Source organism: Semicossyphus pulcher, unplaced genomic scaffold, assembly GCF_022749685.1.
Source record: "Semicossyphus pulcher isolate SPU_LCO1_2020_fin unplaced genomic scaffold, fSemPul1.0.p SCAF_16, whole genome shotgun sequence".
Classification (NCBI taxonomy): Eukaryota; Metazoa; Chordata; class Actinopteri; order Labriformes; family Labridae; genus Semicossyphus; species Semicossyphus pulcher.
This window is the reverse complement of record NW_027211670.1, coordinates 6,087,679-6,106,077: the sequence shown is the minus strand read 5'-3', so window position 1 is coordinate 6,106,077 and position 18,399 is coordinate 6,087,679. Positions and strand designations below refer to the sequence as shown.

The 18,399-nt window shown below is 41.8% G+C and overlaps 1 protein-coding gene and 1 long non-coding RNA gene across 2 annotated transcripts; both read left to right on the top strand.

The window, feature by feature from the left end:
* Window positions 1-4,407: 4,407 nt before the first annotated feature.
* LOC138593625 (polymeric immunoglobulin receptor-like) lies at window positions 4,408-5,928 on the top strand (the record flags this gene model as incomplete). Its single annotated transcript, XM_069664697.1, has 3 exons — window positions 4,408-4,693; window positions 5,429-5,756; window positions 5,892-5,928. Coding segments are annotated over 3 exons (651 nt in total), but the record flags the coding sequence as incomplete, so codon positions are not given.
* Window positions 5,929-6,273: 345 nt separating this feature from the next.
* LOC138593099 (uncharacterized) lies at window positions 6,274-7,371 on the top strand. Its single transcript, XR_011308315.1, has 4 exons — window positions 6,274-6,354; window positions 6,489-6,523; window positions 7,014-7,070; window positions 7,225-7,371. It is a non-coding gene; the product is annotated as an uncharacterized lncRNA (long non-coding RNA).
* Window positions 7,372-18,399: the final 11,028 nt, after the last annotated feature.

Below are 18,399 nucleotides of genomic sequence, written 5' to 3'. Positions count from 1 at the left end.
ATAGTATGTAGTTTGATGTTTTTTTGTTTCTGTTAGATAAATGGTTTCGTTTGTTCTGTTTTTGTATTTGAATAAAGATTCTACTTCAATAACTCAAGAATGTGTGAATGTTCTATTTACATTATTACAAAAAATATATATATGGGTGTAATAAACATTTAAACTGTTTTTTAAATTAGTATTTGGGTGAAATAAACATTTAAACTGTTTTTAAATTTTGGGTGTAATAAACCTTTAAAACTATAAGTTGTTCGACAAAAAAGTGGTATTTGGACGGAAAACGGCATCAGTTGCTTTTTTACAGTCGTCCAATAGGTGGCACTGTCGCGCACAAGGGTCCTAGAACTGCGGTCCTGAATCTGCAGCCTTCGGCTCTGCAGACACATAGTATTGGAGTCACAGGACATCAGGACGCTCTCTGTCCGCACACAATCATATGCAGTTCTGTAACGCAATGTAAACACTCCTACTGTGTATCTCCATATGTCCCTATTGTAAATGCATTGATTGTCGCTGTTTATAAAGCTTATAAAAGGTGCAGATCATTCGGTAACGATCGATCGTTTTGATCGCTACGCCATTAATAAAATCCCTCGCGCATACGCGGCTCACGTGCTGTGAGAACTGAATTGCGAGAGAAAATATTTAACTTTTGTGAATTTAACAGACTGCTGAAGAAGACAGTCAACACAGCAGACAGAGACAGAAAGAGGGGGCGGGGCCAGAAGCTGTGCAGAGAGCAGAGGTGCAGGAGTGTTGGGGGGACTGAAGCAAAGCAAAGTGATCAGATTAAAGTGTGCAATGTGTGATTCATTTGCGATTAATCACGAGTTAACTATGGACAACCATGCGATTAATCGCGATTAAATATTTTAATCAACTGACAGCCAAAACCTGCATATTAAAATCTGCCTCATATTAATATGAAAATATCATATTTTTCCCTTTTTCTCACCAAAACAAAACATCACTTCCAAAACTCACATCAGAAAAAAAAGATGCTCAATCAAGTTTACTGCATGGAGCGCACACTTGTTCACATGTCAAACACAACAGCCTAAAAAAGAAAACAACCCACTATTCATGAGGAAGTGTGAGAAATGTCAGCTTTGGTTTTGTCCATCAGTCAGAAATGTATACAATTTGTCCCAGGTTTAAAAATAAAGGTATTCCTCATTTAATATATGACTACCTTTCAACATTGTACTCTGATATCATTGGAAAGGATTCTTAGAAATCAACATTTTCTTATTAAGAGACAGAGATGAACCTGTTAGCAAGCAAGTAAATATATTATACAGCACCTTTAAGCATGACAAACAAAGAAAAAGATATTACTTTCAGAAACTCTGACTTTCTGTCAACCTCAGAATCACAACAAGGCAGTTAAATGTTTGTCTGATGATCATTTCCTCCTCTTCATCATCTTCATTCAATCATTAAAATAAACCCTGTTAGTTTAGTGGATGTGTTCTGTCACTGACTGCTGTGACTGATGTCATTGCTCCTCTCCTCCAGGAAAAGGCGCTGTAGGACAAACAAACAAACACAGCTGCTTTGTGCAGGTTTTCATGGAAACAAGAAGCTAAGTGAGCAGTGCTGAAGCTGTTGTAACATGTAGACACGATGTTGTTGTTGAGCGTGTGTGTTTGTTTGCCAGTATGCAGAGTGTAAAAAGACCGGGTCCCGTTGTATTACTCAGGCTGCACTACAGCGTCTATTCACAGGCGCGAGCCCACTACTGAGCGGCACGGGGGCTTTGACCTGCTCCGTTTCCGACCTGGGCCGGTGCACCCCTCCTTGGACGACCTGGTGGTCCCGGGCTCCCCCAGGAGCACCATATCGATACCGAACTTAGTGCGGACACCCAATCGACATAGTCCGCTGCAGCTCAGAGCTCCTGAGCTCAAACGATCCTCGTGCCTCAGCCTCCCGGTACCTTGGATTACAGGCGCGCGCCACCGCACCCGGCGAGAGATCCCCTCATTCATAGAGGGTTTGGGGTTTTGAAGACGTGACGTCATCACAAAGTATGCTCAGGATGCAGCTGCAGTGCTGAAGGCTGGTCAGTAACTATCTGTACAACCTCCCTGTAACTTCCTCATGTATAAAACATGTTTTTAAATAAATAAAAAGATGTAATTATCTTTATCAAATGTGCTGCTGTTTGTTTGCATTTAGACGGAGAAAACGTCATCCGTCTTAATATATGTTGGAATATGTTGGCATGCAAAGTTTATTTAGCACCTTTCACAGACACCAGTCCCAAAGTGCTTCACAGTCAAATAACAGAAGGCAAATAAACAATTAAATAAACAAAATAAAAACCAATAAGAACTTTACAGATTTGTAGGTTTGAAGCTGAAGATACAAAAGTTAATTTCCTCATGGTGAAAATGTTTCTGTGTCTGTGTGCTGTATTTATTTAAAGCAGCAGTCTTAAGTTACGCGCCTGTGAATAGATTACATAATTTACACAGAATTACATACAAAGTTTAGGTTAAAGACAAATTCATTTCTGAAATTTGAAACTCTGGCTTTGAGATTCTGTCAACCTGAGCTCAAAACAGAGACAGAGTTAAATGTTCTGTATGTCTGAAGATCATTCCTGAAGGATTTTCTCCTTTTTATCAACTTCATTAAAGCACTAAAATAAAACCCTGCAATATCAGACGACAGTGACCTACGTGACCTACGTGACTGGTCAACACCACTCAGACTACAAACGTGCTACCAACATAAACCACAACACTTCCTGTGCTAGAACCACCTACAGATTCTACTAACCTCCTCTCACCACACACCTCTGCGCTGCTCTTTGTTTCCTTTTGTTAGTTGTGAATACTTTGTCTCCGTCTCAGAGCCGGACTGTGCATCATAATATGTTGATGAATGAACAAAACTGATTTGACTTCACAGAGTGAATCTTTGTTGTTCTTGTTCAGGTGAATGTCTGTTGGTGTCACAATTACGTTGACCTTTGACCTTTTAAATACGAAACGTCATCATTTTATCCTTTTAGATATTTGTGTGATATTTTGTCATAGTTAGCATTTGAATTGTTGTGTGTTGACCAAAAATGTGTAGTGCAGTCACAGTGACCTTTGACCTTTGATCACCACATTCTAATCATATCAACAAGTTTGTCCAAGTGTACATTTGTGTCAGATCTGAAGAAGGGCTTCCTCAGATATCGTGTTCATGAGAAGTGGACGAACCAACAGAGAGCACAAAGACTGAACAGAAACACTGTTAGAGTTCTCATGTAGCTGCAGGACTAAACTGTTCACCTCCATGGCTGATATCTACTATTTGTATCAGATACAACACATATTAATGAGACAAGCCATCCTTATATTTTATATGAAAGTATTCCAGCCATGAACAGACTGCAAGTCGAGCATGTCATCACAAATACATTGTTTAGTTTTATAAATGATTCCACTTGAATTCATTTGAATTAAATTCTTGTTTTAATGTTATTTTATTGTTTTATCAAATGAACCCTCATGATCAATATTATCTCATATATCTTATATTGTAAATGTTTGACATCAAAATTGTATAATATTCTATTTTTGTTCAAACACTAGAGCCAGCAGAGCACATGTCTCATCAACACATATAACTGTTGTATCTCTTAAGTGTTTTTTAAAATCTCTTAATGTTGTAAAAAAAAAGATGTCTCACGTTGTGCTGTCTGCTGTTTTCTTGTCTCATGTTTTCATTTTGAGGTTTTTCACCGTCTCTCCTCAGCTCTCTGACCAGCTGCACAATTTGACCACAAGTAAAAAGCTTGCAGACACGTGCAGCTCTGCAAGACACATCTAGACTAAAGTAATGTCATGTTGGAAAAAAATGTTTTTCAAGTAGGCCTACTGAAAGCACGTGAAGTCCTTCACATCAGCACATTAATGCGAATAATTAGTAAGGATATAAACTATGGCTCAATAACAACTAAAACAAACTAATAATTAGTAACATGCCTTAACAATAAATATTTTAGTTCGTCAGAAGTAAATGTTCTAGATATAACTTCAGCTCTACAGGAAGAACCCTGTGGGCACCTGTATATAGTGTAGGGGGAGGAGAGGTGTTAACATAGGCGGTATCAACAGTCTTTGGTTGTTAACCACTGAAATTACCTATGTAGTTATAGTAGGAAGTATAAAATCATTCTCACGGTGAGATGGTCGCTGTTGTTTCCTCTCTGCTCTCTCATCAACATGGCCGCTCATCTCAGCGCTCTTCTCATCCTTACTGGACTCACAGGTCGGTCACCGGGATTATTCTATCATTTGTATTTTCTGGTGATGTCAGAAGATGATGTGACTATAATTTCAACTTTTTATGGTCAATTTGTTTGTTGCAGGAATTCACAGCTTAACTACAGTCAGTAAAGTGTCAGTGAAGAGAGGAGGCTCCGTCTCTGTCCCGTGTCTCTATGAGTCTAAGTACACAACTCATGTGAAATACTTGTGTGAAGGACAGAATTGGGGTACCTGCTCCTACGCAGTTAAAACTAATAAACAAGGTGGTTCAGGAAGGTTTTTAATCTCTGATGACAAACAGCAAAGAATCTTCACTGTGACCATTAGTGACCTGTCTGTTTATGGGTCTTATTACTGGTGTGTTGTGGAGATAAATGGTGGGTCAGACATCAGGATGTCATTTCAGCTGTCAGTTACCACAGGTAAGAAGCCTTAGAAGGGACTTCCTGTATGTTTTAACTTGTTTTACATATCTCAGGGTTTAAATCACTTATACAGATATTTTTAGGATCAAAGTATGTCCAGTAAAAATGCTGGTTTTTGCCCCTCACAGGCTCAGATTGTTATCTGATTGTTAACTGGCTGACAACATAAAGAAAGGATTGTTACACATATAGACCTTTTTATGAAGGTAAGATCCTTTTTAACCAGAAAGAGCTGTGAGCTACATTGCTATCTTCTAATCCACCAGACTCCATTGACAAAAACAGTATTTTTTCCTCACAGAACACAGGAGTTCCTGGTCTCCTGCTGCCTCAATCAGGTAGTTTGTTTGTGTTATTTGTTGGATTCAAACCTTTAAAACACCAGAGTCACACAACGATACAAATTAAGTAACCGGTTGATGCAGCAGTGGATCAGCAACTCCTGTGTTCTTTGGAGTTAAATTACTGTTTGTGTCAATGGAGTCTGGTGGCTTTGAAGTGGGCGATTTACAGGTTGTTTCTGGTTTAAAAAAGCATCTTTCTGTTGTAAAAAAGGTCTTTCTCTGTAGCAAACCTGTTTGTAATGTTGTCAGACACTTAGAATAACAATTTGATCCCATTAGTACTCTTATCATCATCAATCATTTATCTACCACATGTACTCTTTGCAGAAAGTACTGATCAAACAGCTGAACACAACATTTTAGAAAATGCTGTTTGTTGTCCCTCAAGGTCGGCCCCAGCTCTCTGTGGATCGTCAGGAGGTTACAGGATTTATTGGAGAAGATGTTACCGTCCATTGTCACTATAGTGTTGGTGGAGAAAGTCGGTGGTGCAGGCTGGGAGGGTCCTGTGTGAAGGAGCCGTCTGGATCAATAGATGGAACAACAGTGACCATTAAAGTGGTCAAAGTCTCCAAAGTTTTCTCTGTGACTCTGAGTGGACTGAGGACACAGAGCAGCGGCTGGTACTTCTGTGATAAAGGAGGCCTACAGATGCCAGTGCATGTAACTGTTCAAGAGAGACTCAGCAACAGTAAGTACCATAATACTGACCAACAGTACAGACGAGCACAAGGTTATAAAATGTGCAGTTATAATTTGCAACATTACCAAAGCGTTGCATTTGATACAGATGTGATATTAGTATACATATTTGTGACATGATTCTGTTAATCATCTGTTGTTTCTCTCAGCCACACTCGCAGCAACAAGAGGTTCAAGCACCTTTGAAAGCACTCATCAACCTGTCAATCACACGTCTGTGTTTGAGTATGAAGAACACACCACAGTTCAGGCTGTGTCGCACAGGTCAGTTACATTTGCAGTCAATACACTATTTAGTAGACTGTGGCTGATTTAGGGGCCAATGAATCAGTCACAGATTTGTAGTGAGTCTCAATACATGCATTTTAACATGAAGCTGCCTTTATTAATCATGAATAACATCTAAACTGTATAAAATGGTGCAGCAGTATATTTCTTGATCACAACATAGTTCTACTTGAAGGACACTGATCTGTTAATGATTTTCATCGTGTCTTTATAATTTATTCTACAGTGTTTCCTTCCACCTGAAGAGTTTCTCCGTCCGTCTGAGCGTGTTGATCCTCGTTGTGCTGGTCGGCTTGTTCGTATGGTTTATTTTCAAAAGACGAAGTAAGTCTGTGCTGATCTTAATAAATCCAACTCATGTTGTTTCTAACTATTTCTCTTTAAAACTGTAGACATGTGTCGCACAGTCATTGCACAATGAGAGACAGTAACAGGAGTTTTGATTGTTCCACTTTCAGAGCGGACCACAGCCCAAACATCAGCTGCAACACCAGTAAGATATTCTGATTCATCTCCACAGTGTTTATAATGAGAGAAAACGTCTCTTTGCAGAACGACTGTAGATGGTACAATATTGTGGATGTGCCTGTGAGCTTAAAGCTCAAAGTCAGTTTCACCTAAAGAATATTTTGACACGTTTTCTTCCTGGTGTTTCTTCCACGTGGAGAGTCAGATGAAAAGATTGAATCTATACTCAAATCAGTCAGTTAAATATAAAGCTACAGCCAGCACAGGGTGAGCTAAGCTTAACATAAAGACCTAATCAGCTACAGGCTGTATAGCTTCATATTAAAAGACAGACAAGACAGTGATATATATCAGTTTCAAAGAAAGCAAGTCAAAATATTTGTGTGTAATTATTCCTTAATGAAGGAAGTATATAAGATTGCTTATGGTTACTATTTTTAAAATGATGTAATTGACAGGTTATATCATCTGGTTCAGACTTTGTGTAAATTACATTTAGTTTTGTCCTTTAACAGCCAGAAGAGGAAGTAACTTACAGTAATGTGGAGACAATGAGAGAGACTTCAGGCCAGGTAACTGTCAACTACTGAAACTGTCATTTGTATTTCACAATACTAGTACATCAAAATAAATATAGAAACACTTTACATGTTTTATTTAGAACTGAAGAACTGCACAGAATAAAACTGTGTCTTTCTGTGTGTGTGTCTCTCCCTCCATACCCAGAGGTCATATGCTGAAAGTGATGTGGATGGGATGTAACGCTCTGTGCTCACCAGAACAAACAGAAGAAAATGGGGGATTTAACAGACGCTGGTTACACTGGTTCATTTTTCATTTCTGGTCATGGTGATTGTCACACTCTGACCTAGAGTGAGGGTAGTAGGTTGAAAGGCTGACTGAAAAAGGTGTAATTTAACCTCAAAATGTTGAAAAAGGGCAGCAAGACAAAGTCCAATTGATGCAAAAATGAAGTGTTTTATTGCTCTTCAAAGACAGTCCAGGGACATCTGAGCAAATGACGCAAAATGCAGCAGAAAAATATTTACATACACTTGCCAGAACCTCCATACAACACCACAGTCCTTCTCTGACTGCTGAGGCAGTGTATATTCCCTCCATTTAAAGGCTAAGCCCCTCCCACTGGACCATACCATCTTTAATTGAACTCAATTAAGTAATCAATTTAACCATACATGTTATTTTCAATATCCGAAAACATTACAAAGTCTATTTACATTTATTTACCACAAATTAAAGGAGTCATCAAAGCTTTCACATAATATCCAAGCTAAGAATACATTTACAACTCCATTGAACACTCCCATCAGTTGGTATGGTGCAGTAAGATGGACTGAGCATGCTCTCTACTTTTACTCAGGCACTATAAAAGACAGCCTGAAACTATGCTCAGGTTCTTTGTCACTGCCCAGCACCAGGAAGCACTGTGGTAAGAAAAGAAAAACATAATTAGATACAAACTCATGATACACCGACTTTGAACAATAACCAATGAACCACAACAATGTGTTTAAATGTGTTTCTGTGAAACTTTATGGGGAAAATAGCACAGGAAACTTACTGAGATGTTAAATGTAGTTCAGTGTGTGCACCCACTAAACTATCAGTAGCATGCTACCTGGCTAACATGTGGCATGTGAAATGAGTGATGGTGTGGTGTGCTGGTGTGGTGTGTTACCAGTGGCAGGGGAAACTGCCACAGTGATGGTTTACTTTTTTCTCCAGTGAGACGTTGTGCTTTCTGCTGTTGTTGTTTGTGCAATCGTTGCTATGGTAACTGCATCTAGAGTGTTAATTATGAGATGTATTATTGCTCCCTTCACCTTTTGGTACTTTGGTACTACTTGATATCTGCAAAAGAAGCACTGAGCAGTTTGTGTTGGGAATTTTAAACTATTGAAGTTTATCTAAATGTACTAAATGTATGTATCTGGTGGACGACAGGTGTGTTTGAAGCTCGTCATCTTCCAGGTCTTGATGATGGAGTAAGGGCTGAGTGACTCAGGTCTGTCTGGGTTGAACAACCTTGGCTCGGTCATCATCCTCTAAGGATCCATTCTTCAAATATATTTACAATGTTTCTGTGATTATGTCATCAAGACTGTGTACTGTAATGTCTGTCTATTCTGTACATTACGGGGTTTAAAAAAGATGTCTCACGTTGTGCTGTCTGCTGTGTTTTTCTCTCATGTTTTCATTTTGAGGTTTTTCACCGTCTCTCCTCAGCTCTCTGACCAGCTGCACAATTTGACCACAAGTAAAAAGCTTGCAGACACGTGCAGCTCTGCAAGAAACATCCAGATTAAAGTAAAAATTAGGATTGTAATCCTTCTCATGAATCCAGGGAATTACCGGTCCCGTCCCAAGAAGTGTTGAATTTTCTTCTATGTAACGTCACTATAGTTACGTTAATTTCTGCTACAATAAAACGTTGAAATGTAATAAAGTTGTTTACAGAAGGTTGCCCCACAAGTAAATCTGATCTTCTTTATGATACATTTTTATGTACAAATATAAGCTCTTAATTATGTTACTGTTAGTTACTGTGGCGGACGGGCATGTGGTCCGTTTTTCTCTATTTCTGGCTCCTGACATCATCAACGTCTGACTAATATGTAAAGTTAAAATAACGTTTGTATCTCCATCTACATACGGTACCTTCATCAGCACCTGGGGGCCACTGTCTAATGTTGTTAATCCAACTTCCCATGCTGCTGTTGCGGGCAGCAGGCAGCAGCAGACTGACCGCAGTAATGGAGGCTGACACACAAGGGCGGAACCAACGACTGTATCGAAGGACGACGCGTCTCCATCTGCTCTCATCGTACAGAATCGATGCCAAAATAGCCCCCATGATGGGCGCTGCCATCTTGCGATGTTGACGCCATTTGGAGCCAGAGTCGAGTCGAGAGATCGGCGGGTGACGCCCGCCACTTCCGCTAACGAAAATAAAAAAAACAAGGACTTTGTGTTGGTCTGAGGTTAATGATCACAGGAAACTTCAATGACTGGAGTGATTGTTTCAGTTAGGTCTCCTCTTGCCGATCGTCCTCCACTCTGCTAATCTGGAACTGATTGGCTGCAGGAGCCGTATTTGTCAACAGAGCTGTCAATCATCATTTACAGCATCAAATAACTAATAAAAAATAAACTTGTCAGAAAAATCAACACTTGGACGTAAATCAGCATGATAAGAACTAACTATAATGACAGAAACCATGTTTGAGAAAAATGTATTTGGCGTGTATTTTCATTTTATAGTTTGACTCATGTCAATCTGTTAACATGGAGGAGGCGGGCTTTATGACCTATACTGCAGCCAGTCAGCAGGGGGCGATAGAGAGGGTTTGGCTTCACCTTTAGGGAGCTGTCATGTCGTCTGTCTTTTCATGCAATATGTGGGCGGAACACACAAATCAAGATATTCATAGAAATGTTGGAAAAAAATATGTTTTGCAAGTAGGCGTACTGAGAGCACATGAACTTCGAAGATGAAATATATAAAAACTAAAAATTAGAAACGTGTGTAACCCTGAAATATGTCTCCTTAGCCCGTATTCAAAGTTATGTCCTATCCAGTCTCTGCGTTGTTTTATTTAATTTTATTGTTGGTGGATTTGAGTTAAAATGCAGAATAAGCGTAGGAGTCGTTCTTTTCTTGAGGTAGAGCAGTGCAGTGTCTCTCCCTCTTTATTTCAGCTCATCACCTTACAGAATCCAAACAGAGTTGTGTTAAACAAAATAAAGTAACTGTCTACACTCTTACAGACATTCATCCACCATAGACTGCAGTTATTTCACATGATTTTTTCCAGGTAAGTAAATAAAACTTCCCCAAATAAAAAAAAATGTATTAAATTAATATGTGTTACACAAATGTAGTGGTTTGCAAACTTTCTGCACTCATGTTAACAGTGATTTCTATGTGGACAAGCCAGCTAACAAATCTGCACAATCTTGTCGATAAACTTGAACAAATGAACTAATTCTTACACATAACTGTAGTCATACAATATTACACTTCTTAACATTCATATTTCACAAATAAAATTAATGAATAGGCAAAATTTAATCATCATTTTAAATGTATTACTGAGAGACTTCCTATCTTCCAGAATGGAAACAGAGTTGTGACCTAAAATGGCTGGCATTCTAATCGCCAGCCTGGGAAGCTAACGACCAGCCTAGCCAGTAGCCGATCCATTGGGTTGCTATGTTAGACGCATGACTTGCCGCCCTGGTCGTCAGCTTCTTATTTACCACTGCCGGCCTCTCAGTTACTTGCGCTGGCTTATCACTGGCCAGATCAGTAGCTGGCGAGTATATTGTCAGGCACAGAGTAAGGATTCAACTGCGGAGACAGGTGATAGTTCCAAAAAACGTGGTCTTTATTCAAGCAAGGTCCGGTACACAGAAGTCAAAAAGCGAAGGCAAGGTAACAGAGATCCGACAGGCCAAAAACAGGAACGAGGACAGAAAAAGCTGGTCAAAACACGAGGGTCTAGGATAATCTAATAAAGAGAGCTGGATGTATCGACTGCAAAGGCTAGTGATAATCTGGCAGGGAAGTGAGGGAACACCAGGGTGCAAGAAGGAAAAGGGAGTGAACGTAACAAGACACAGGTGCAACACGTTAGGGAGGGACGGTGAGGGAGACAGCTTGACAGGAACTTAAAAAGAGGAGAGACAAGGGTTAACAAAATAAAACAGGACATGCTGAAATAATAAATTAACTTGACAGGTCTGACAGTACCCCCTCCTCAAAGGCTGGCTCCTGACGACCCAGGATCTTCAAGGTGCTGACGGTGATAGTCCTCAATGAGGGTGCTGTCTAGGATGTTAGAGGAGGAGACCCAAGACCTCTCCTCCGGACCATAACCTTCCCAGTCCACCAGGTATTGCCGACCCCGCTCTCAACGACGAACAGCCAACAGACGTTTAACGGTGTAGACGGGGCCTCCGTCGACGATCCTAGGAGGAGGTGGGGGTTTGGAGGGGGGGACTAGCGGACTGGATATGGCAGGTTTTATCTTGCTCACATGGAAGGTAGGGTGGACCCGCTTTGTCCTGGGGAGACTCAGCCTGATGGCAGCCGGGTTGACGAGCTTGGAAACCGGGAAGGGCCCGACAAAGCGTGGTGACAGTTTGCGGGAAACAGACCTCAGGGGCAGGTCCTTAGTAGACAGCCAAACCCTTTGGCCCACACGGTACGTGGGGGCAGGAGTCCAGCGACCATCCACCATCATCTTGTACCCCGCAGATTTCCTGAGGAGGGTCTGACGGACCCGCAACCAGGCTCTACCGCACCGGCGGACCAACGCCTGGGCTGAGGGAACCGCCACATCAGGTTCAAGAGCCGGAAACATCGGGGGCTGATAAGCATAAACACGCTGGAAAGGAGTCATGTCTGGCGAACGGAAGGCAGAGAATTATGGGCATATTCAATCCATACCAGTCTGTCTGCCCATGTAGAGGGATTGTGAGAGGTCAGACAATGTAGTCCAGTCTCCCACTCCTGATTTAATCTCTCTGTCTGTCCATTGGACTCAGGGTGATAGCCGGATGTCAGATCAGCACGGGCCCCTAGGAGATGACAGAAGGCCTTCCAAAAACGAGCTGCAAACTGGGGCCCCCGATCTGATAACACCCTGCGGGGAAGACCATGGAGGCCAAAGACATGTTGCAGCACAATCTCCGCAGTTTCCTTAGCTGATGGCAGCTTAGGGAGGGGAATGAAATGAGCCATCTTAGAAAATCAATCAACTACTGTGAGAATTGGCCGTGTTAGGCCACCAGAACCTCTGGCCGTGACGAACCCCACCCTCATTGGACTCATCTCTGGTAGGGACGAGTCTGCCTACAGGTGGGAGATTGACCATCTGGTGACCTGGTGTGGTGAGAACAACCTGGAGCTTAATGCTCTGAAGACAGTGGAGATGGTTGTGGAAAGACAGCAGCCACACCTGCCCCCATCACCATCAGTGACTCCACTGTTTGCACTGTGGAGTCTTTCCGCTTCCTGGGGACCATCATCAGCCAGGACCTCAAGTGGGAGCTGAACATCGGCTCCCTCATCAAAAAGGGACAGCAGAGGATGTACTTCCTGCGGCATCTGAAGAAGTTCAACCTGCCAAAGACAATGATGGTGCACTTCTACACCGCCATCGTTGAGTCCATCCTCACCTGCTCAATCACTGTCTGGTATGCTGCTGCCACTGCCAGGGACAAGGGCAGGCTGCAGCGTATCATCCGCTCCGCAGAGAAGGTGATTGGCTGCAATCTGCCATCTCTAGAGGACCTGTACACCTCCAGGACCCTGAGGCGTGCAGATAAGATTGTGGCCGACCCCTCTCACCCCGGTCACAGACTCTTTGAGACCCTCTCCTCTGTCAAGAGGCTGCTGTCCCTCAGGACCAACACCTCCCGACACAGGAACAGTTTCTTCCCCTCTGCTGCCAGCCTTGTCAACAAGGCCCCCATCCCCCTCCACCCCCCCACATGACATGGACTCTCATCCAGCCCCTCAGTCACTTAAGACTTAACGAGTGTTAAGTCTGTAATTCAGACTATGCGTTACATTATTGCACACTGGACTTATATTGTCTATACGCTGCACTATTTTTAAATGAATACTGTAAACTTTGCACTGTTCAATATCCTGCACACCTGTACAGTTGTTTAATCACACAGATTCTTATGGTCAGTCCACACAAGAAAAGGTTGCTCGGCCCCCTCCAGCCAGTGCCTCCACTCCTCCAGCGCTGTCTTCATCGCCAGCAGCTCACGATCTCCGATTCCATAGTTCCTTTCTGCGGATGACAGCTTCTTGGAGAGGAAGGCACAAGGATGTAATTTGTCATCTTTTACTGACCTCTGTGACAGGACTGCCCCAACGCTGGTGTCTGAGGCGTCGACCTCCACCACAAATTGATGTTTGGGTCGGGCATAACTAGGATAGGCGCCGAGGTGAAGACTGTCTTGAGCCTCTGGAATGACCGTTCAGCAGCCTCCGACCAGGAGAACGAGACCTTAGAGGAGGTTAGAGAGTGGAGAGGGGAGGCCACAGAGCTAAAATTTCTAATGAATTTCCTATAGAAATTAGCAAAACCAAGGAACCTGTGAGGTAGGGCCCAAAGGTAAGACCCGTTAATCAATTTCTGTGGACAACATTACATAACAATAGTGAACCGTACACTCACCACCGGCGATCGCTACAAACGTGTCGTCTCTGATTCTGTTTCCTTAAAATAACGTAATGCCACGGAAACAACGGACTCATAAGCCACGCCCACACACGTCTGTGACCGCCACCAGTTAATTCAACACCAGTTAAACTGTGACACCGGAAGGCGTTTATCGCTTATTGCCTGGCACATTCACCGGTGTCCTCAGAGGTTATATCGTCTCAGACTGTAGCCGATGGGATCCGAGTTTGATTCCTGCTTAAATAATTTCAGGTGAAGGTAAAGTCTTCATACTTTTTTTATCCACGGCAGGGATTCTTTGGCGGATTCTAAAGTAAGTCCACCTGTAAGCTGAAGAGAGAGAAGAAGAAAGAGAGTGGAAGAAGAAACAAAGAAGAGAGAAGAAGAGGAAGCTGTGATATTTATTCGCTGAGCAGAGGGTGCAGGTGTTACATTGGGTGTTAGCACCCACCCACTGTCCCTTCTGCATGTGGGTGGTTTGGAGTCTGTGTGTACGAATGCGTAATGACACAGCTACGTGCGCGCACGGTGCACGCACTGGCCAAAGCCAATTTTAACATGGCCAGAGGTCGGTGGACGTGAAGTGATTCTCCACCAATAAATGCGTATAAAGTTGTTATTTGTGATCTGGACACATTCAAACTAATGTGTTAAGTTCTATGTAAAATCTGACTCGTCCTGTGTCAGTTCTGCAGAGATTGGAGTTCGCTCATTTACGTTTTAATGGGTTTCTTTTCGAAAATTAAAAGCTAATGCTAGCGCTCTAAGTTAGCTTAAGTGCTAGGCAGCAAGCTTAGATAATGTTGTGTGTTGTTTTTTTTTTTTATCAGGGGAGAGTCAGATGCAGACTCATGACACACACAGCTCAAGATTCACTGCATTTCTGTCTGTTACACAGCTGAAGTGAAGAGAACTGGAACCCATGTGCTGAGTCCCTAATCGTCATTCACTACCAGAACACAACGCAGACGTAAACACACGCGGGTTACATGTACATGTGTAAATTGTCCCAAGTTGAATGAAAGTTCAAGGTGGATGAGTTGTCCCAGGTGAACCCAAAGTTCATTACAGATGTTGGTGCAGGTTGTATGCTTTGTGAGGCCTCTCAGCTCTGTGGCCTTGATGGGTGCTGAGACAATCGGTTTACTGTGTCTGTCTCACAGATGGTGAGATCATCCCTCATGTCATGATCCATCATGCAGGTATCATCCCCTTCTTCCTTGTCAGGAGTCTCAGCTAATTAGCGAGAGTTGATCATTTATAGATGTTCACGTCATCAGAAAGCTCCCAGATTATACCAACAAGAAGTTCTAGATATAACTTCAGCTCTACAGGAAGAACCCTGTGGGAACCTGTATACAGTATAGGGGGAGAAGAAGAGTTAACGTAGACAGTAGAAACAGTCTTTGGTTGTTAACCACTGAAATTACCTATGCAGTTATAACAGGAAGCATGACGTCATTCTCACAGTGAGATGGTCGCTGTTGTTTCTTCTCTGCTCTCTCATCAACATGGCCGCTCATCTCAGCGCTCTTCTCATCCTTACTGGACTCACAGGTCGGTCACCGGGATTATTCTATCATTTGTATTTTCTGGTGATGTCAGAAGATGATGGGACTGTAATTTCAACTTTTTATGGTCAATTTGTTTGTTGCAGGAATTCACAGCTTAACTACAGTCAGAAAAGTGTCAGTGAAGAGAGGAAGCTCCGTCTCTGTCCCGTGTCTCTATGAGTCTAAGTACACAACTCATGTGAAATACTTGTGTGAAGGACTGGATTTGGGTACCTGCTCCTACGCAGTTAAAACTAATGAACAAGATGGTTCAGGAAGGTTTTTAATCTCTGATGACAAACAGCAAAGAATCTTCACTGTGACCATTAGTGACCTGTCTGTTTATGGGTCTTATTACTGGTGTGCTGTGGAGATAAATGATGGGTCAGACATCAGGACGCCATTTCAGCTGTCCACAGGTAAGAAGCCTTAGAAGGGACTTCCTGTATGTTTTAACCTGTTTTACATATCTTGGGGTTTAAATCACTTACATTTTAGGATCAAAGGATCAAAGTATGTTTGTTGTACCTATCAGTCATTTAGACCCTAAAATATGTATAAATATTGTGCAGGTTTAAAACATACTGACACTCCTCTTTAAACACCTGAACTAACATTTCAAATCCTCGATGTGACATATTAACAACATGGAGGAAAAACACTAAGAGGGGTTTCAGTGTTCAGAGCAAAAAGCTGAATATTTTAATATCACAATAGCATCATCAGTCAATAATATTTGAAATAAATGTAAATGAAGTCATTTATCTACCACATGTACTCTTTGCAGAAAGTACTGATCAAACAGCTGAACACAACATTGTAGAAAATGCTGTTTGTTGTCCCTCAAGGTCGGCTCCAGCTCTCTGTGGATCGTCAGGAGGTTACAGGATTTATTGGAGAAGATGTTACCGTCCATTGTCACTATAGTGTTGATGGAGAAAGTCGGTGGTGCAGGCTGGGAGGGTCCTGTGTGAAGGAGCCGTCTGGATCAATAGATGGAACAACAGTGACCATTAAAGTGATCAAAGTCTCCTTAGTTTTCTCTGTGACTCTGAGTGGACTGAGGACACAGAGCAGCGGCTGGTACTTCTGTGATAAAGGAGGCCTACAGATGCCAGTGCATGTAACTGTTCAAGAGAGACTCAGCACTAGTAAGTACCATAATACTGACCAACAGTACAGACGAGTACAAGGTTATGAAATGTTGTTGGACTTTGCAACATGCAGCCAGTTAATTAACATACCTGGCAAGTCTAAAATGTGATATTGAACGTCTCAGTGTGATGTTTACTGACAACATGTTTAATTAGTTTTAAATTTCAGGTTTGTCTGTTGATGGATGGTTTGATGCTTTTAGATGTTTAGTTTTAAGTCCAGTTATAGTGATTAAGACATTACTATTGTAATATAGAAGTGATATTATAATTGATTCTTGTGGTATGCTTACCTTATTTATTGTGTTGTTTCCCATAGCAACACTTACAGCAACCACAGAACTTAACACCTTTTCAAGCAGTCGTCAGCCTGTGACTCACACGTCTGTCTTGGCGTATGAAGAACACACCACAGTTCATGCCGGATCCCGCAGGTCAGTCGCCTCACTGTGGTTAACTTTGATCATTATTCTGTTTTGCACTGAGAACATCTTTCTGTGTGTCTTTGCATTGGTGCGTTCCAAACGGCTGCAGTGCTTCCATTCACCCGCTGACTGTCATCATTCCTCTGAGTCTGTCGATCATCATTACGGCCTCCATCGTCTGCTTTATTCTGAGAAGACACAGTGAGAATAATCTGAACTTTTTAAACCTAATTGTAAAAGATTTAGTTGTTGAATACTTTGATTGTGTTCAGCTTTAAGAGTTTTTACTGTTTCACTTTTAGAGCGGACAAACGAACAACCATCAGCGGTGAGATATAATGATCATTTGTTTTGTTTTTTTGCCATCATGGTTTCTTCTGTTTACACTGCAGCATTGTGCCTTCATCAGGAACCATTAATTATCTGCAGATGCTCTTTAACACTGAACAATTATGAGCAGAAAAAGACAAACACTGCAGGCTCATTACAAACGTTTCTATTACATGTAATTGACACTTTTTGACCTGAGGAACAACATTTGGTCAGTGGTGGTTAAACCCACAAATCCACCTGTTTTTTGACAACGCATAAATACAGACACATTTTAACAGCTGCATTTCAGGAAACACTTTAAGACCCTGTGTTGCTGCAGGACGACACTGTTTATTTTCACCCCTCTGATGTTTGTTTTGCTGCTTCACAGGCTGAAGATGAAGTAACTTACAGTGCTGTTAGGCATGTGAGACACACTTTCAACAAGGTAACTAAACACAGTTATATCAAGATATGTGTCAGTCTGTTCTGTCCCTCTGCAGAACACTGTGCCTTTACAGAAGGATATCTAATATCTCTGTTGTATTTAAATGAGCCACATATTCATTCATATTACAACAACTTGTTTTGTTCTCCAACAGGATCAAGCACAAGATGAGGACGTGATATACAGCACATTAGCTGTGCATTAAACGTGTGCACTGTATGTATTACATCACTGTGATTGTGTCTACATGTGACAAATGAACGTGATGGATTGAATGTAACTATTGTTACTTTCTGCTGCATGTCTTTCCATTCTTCATTCTTTGTCGTCTTGTTTCTTCACATTGTTTTGATGTTTTTACACCTTTACAACCGTCGCACACGCAGATAACTCGCACAAATGAGAGAGGTGTGAACACAAACAGTTTCAGACAGGAGAGCTGACATGAGCAGAAAGTTACTTTGAAGCATCCTCAGAGAGTACTAACTAACCAAAGTATTCAATGACTGGGAGAGGACAGAGAGCAGCGGTGATGTTAGTCTTCATTTTATTGATATTATAGTAAATCATTGTGTTGTTTTTCACTCCCACACTCACAGAAACAAGACCTTTAAACACTTTAACAACTTGTCAAAGAATAAATCACACTTCTGTCTTTGCATATAAAAACAGCACAGTGTGAAAAGGTTTCCTCAGAACACTCACACCTGCCCCAGGTTAATTTCCTGCAGCCAGCAGTCATCAGGCTTAGTCAGGCCACTCGTGCCCAGTGACGCAGAGTGG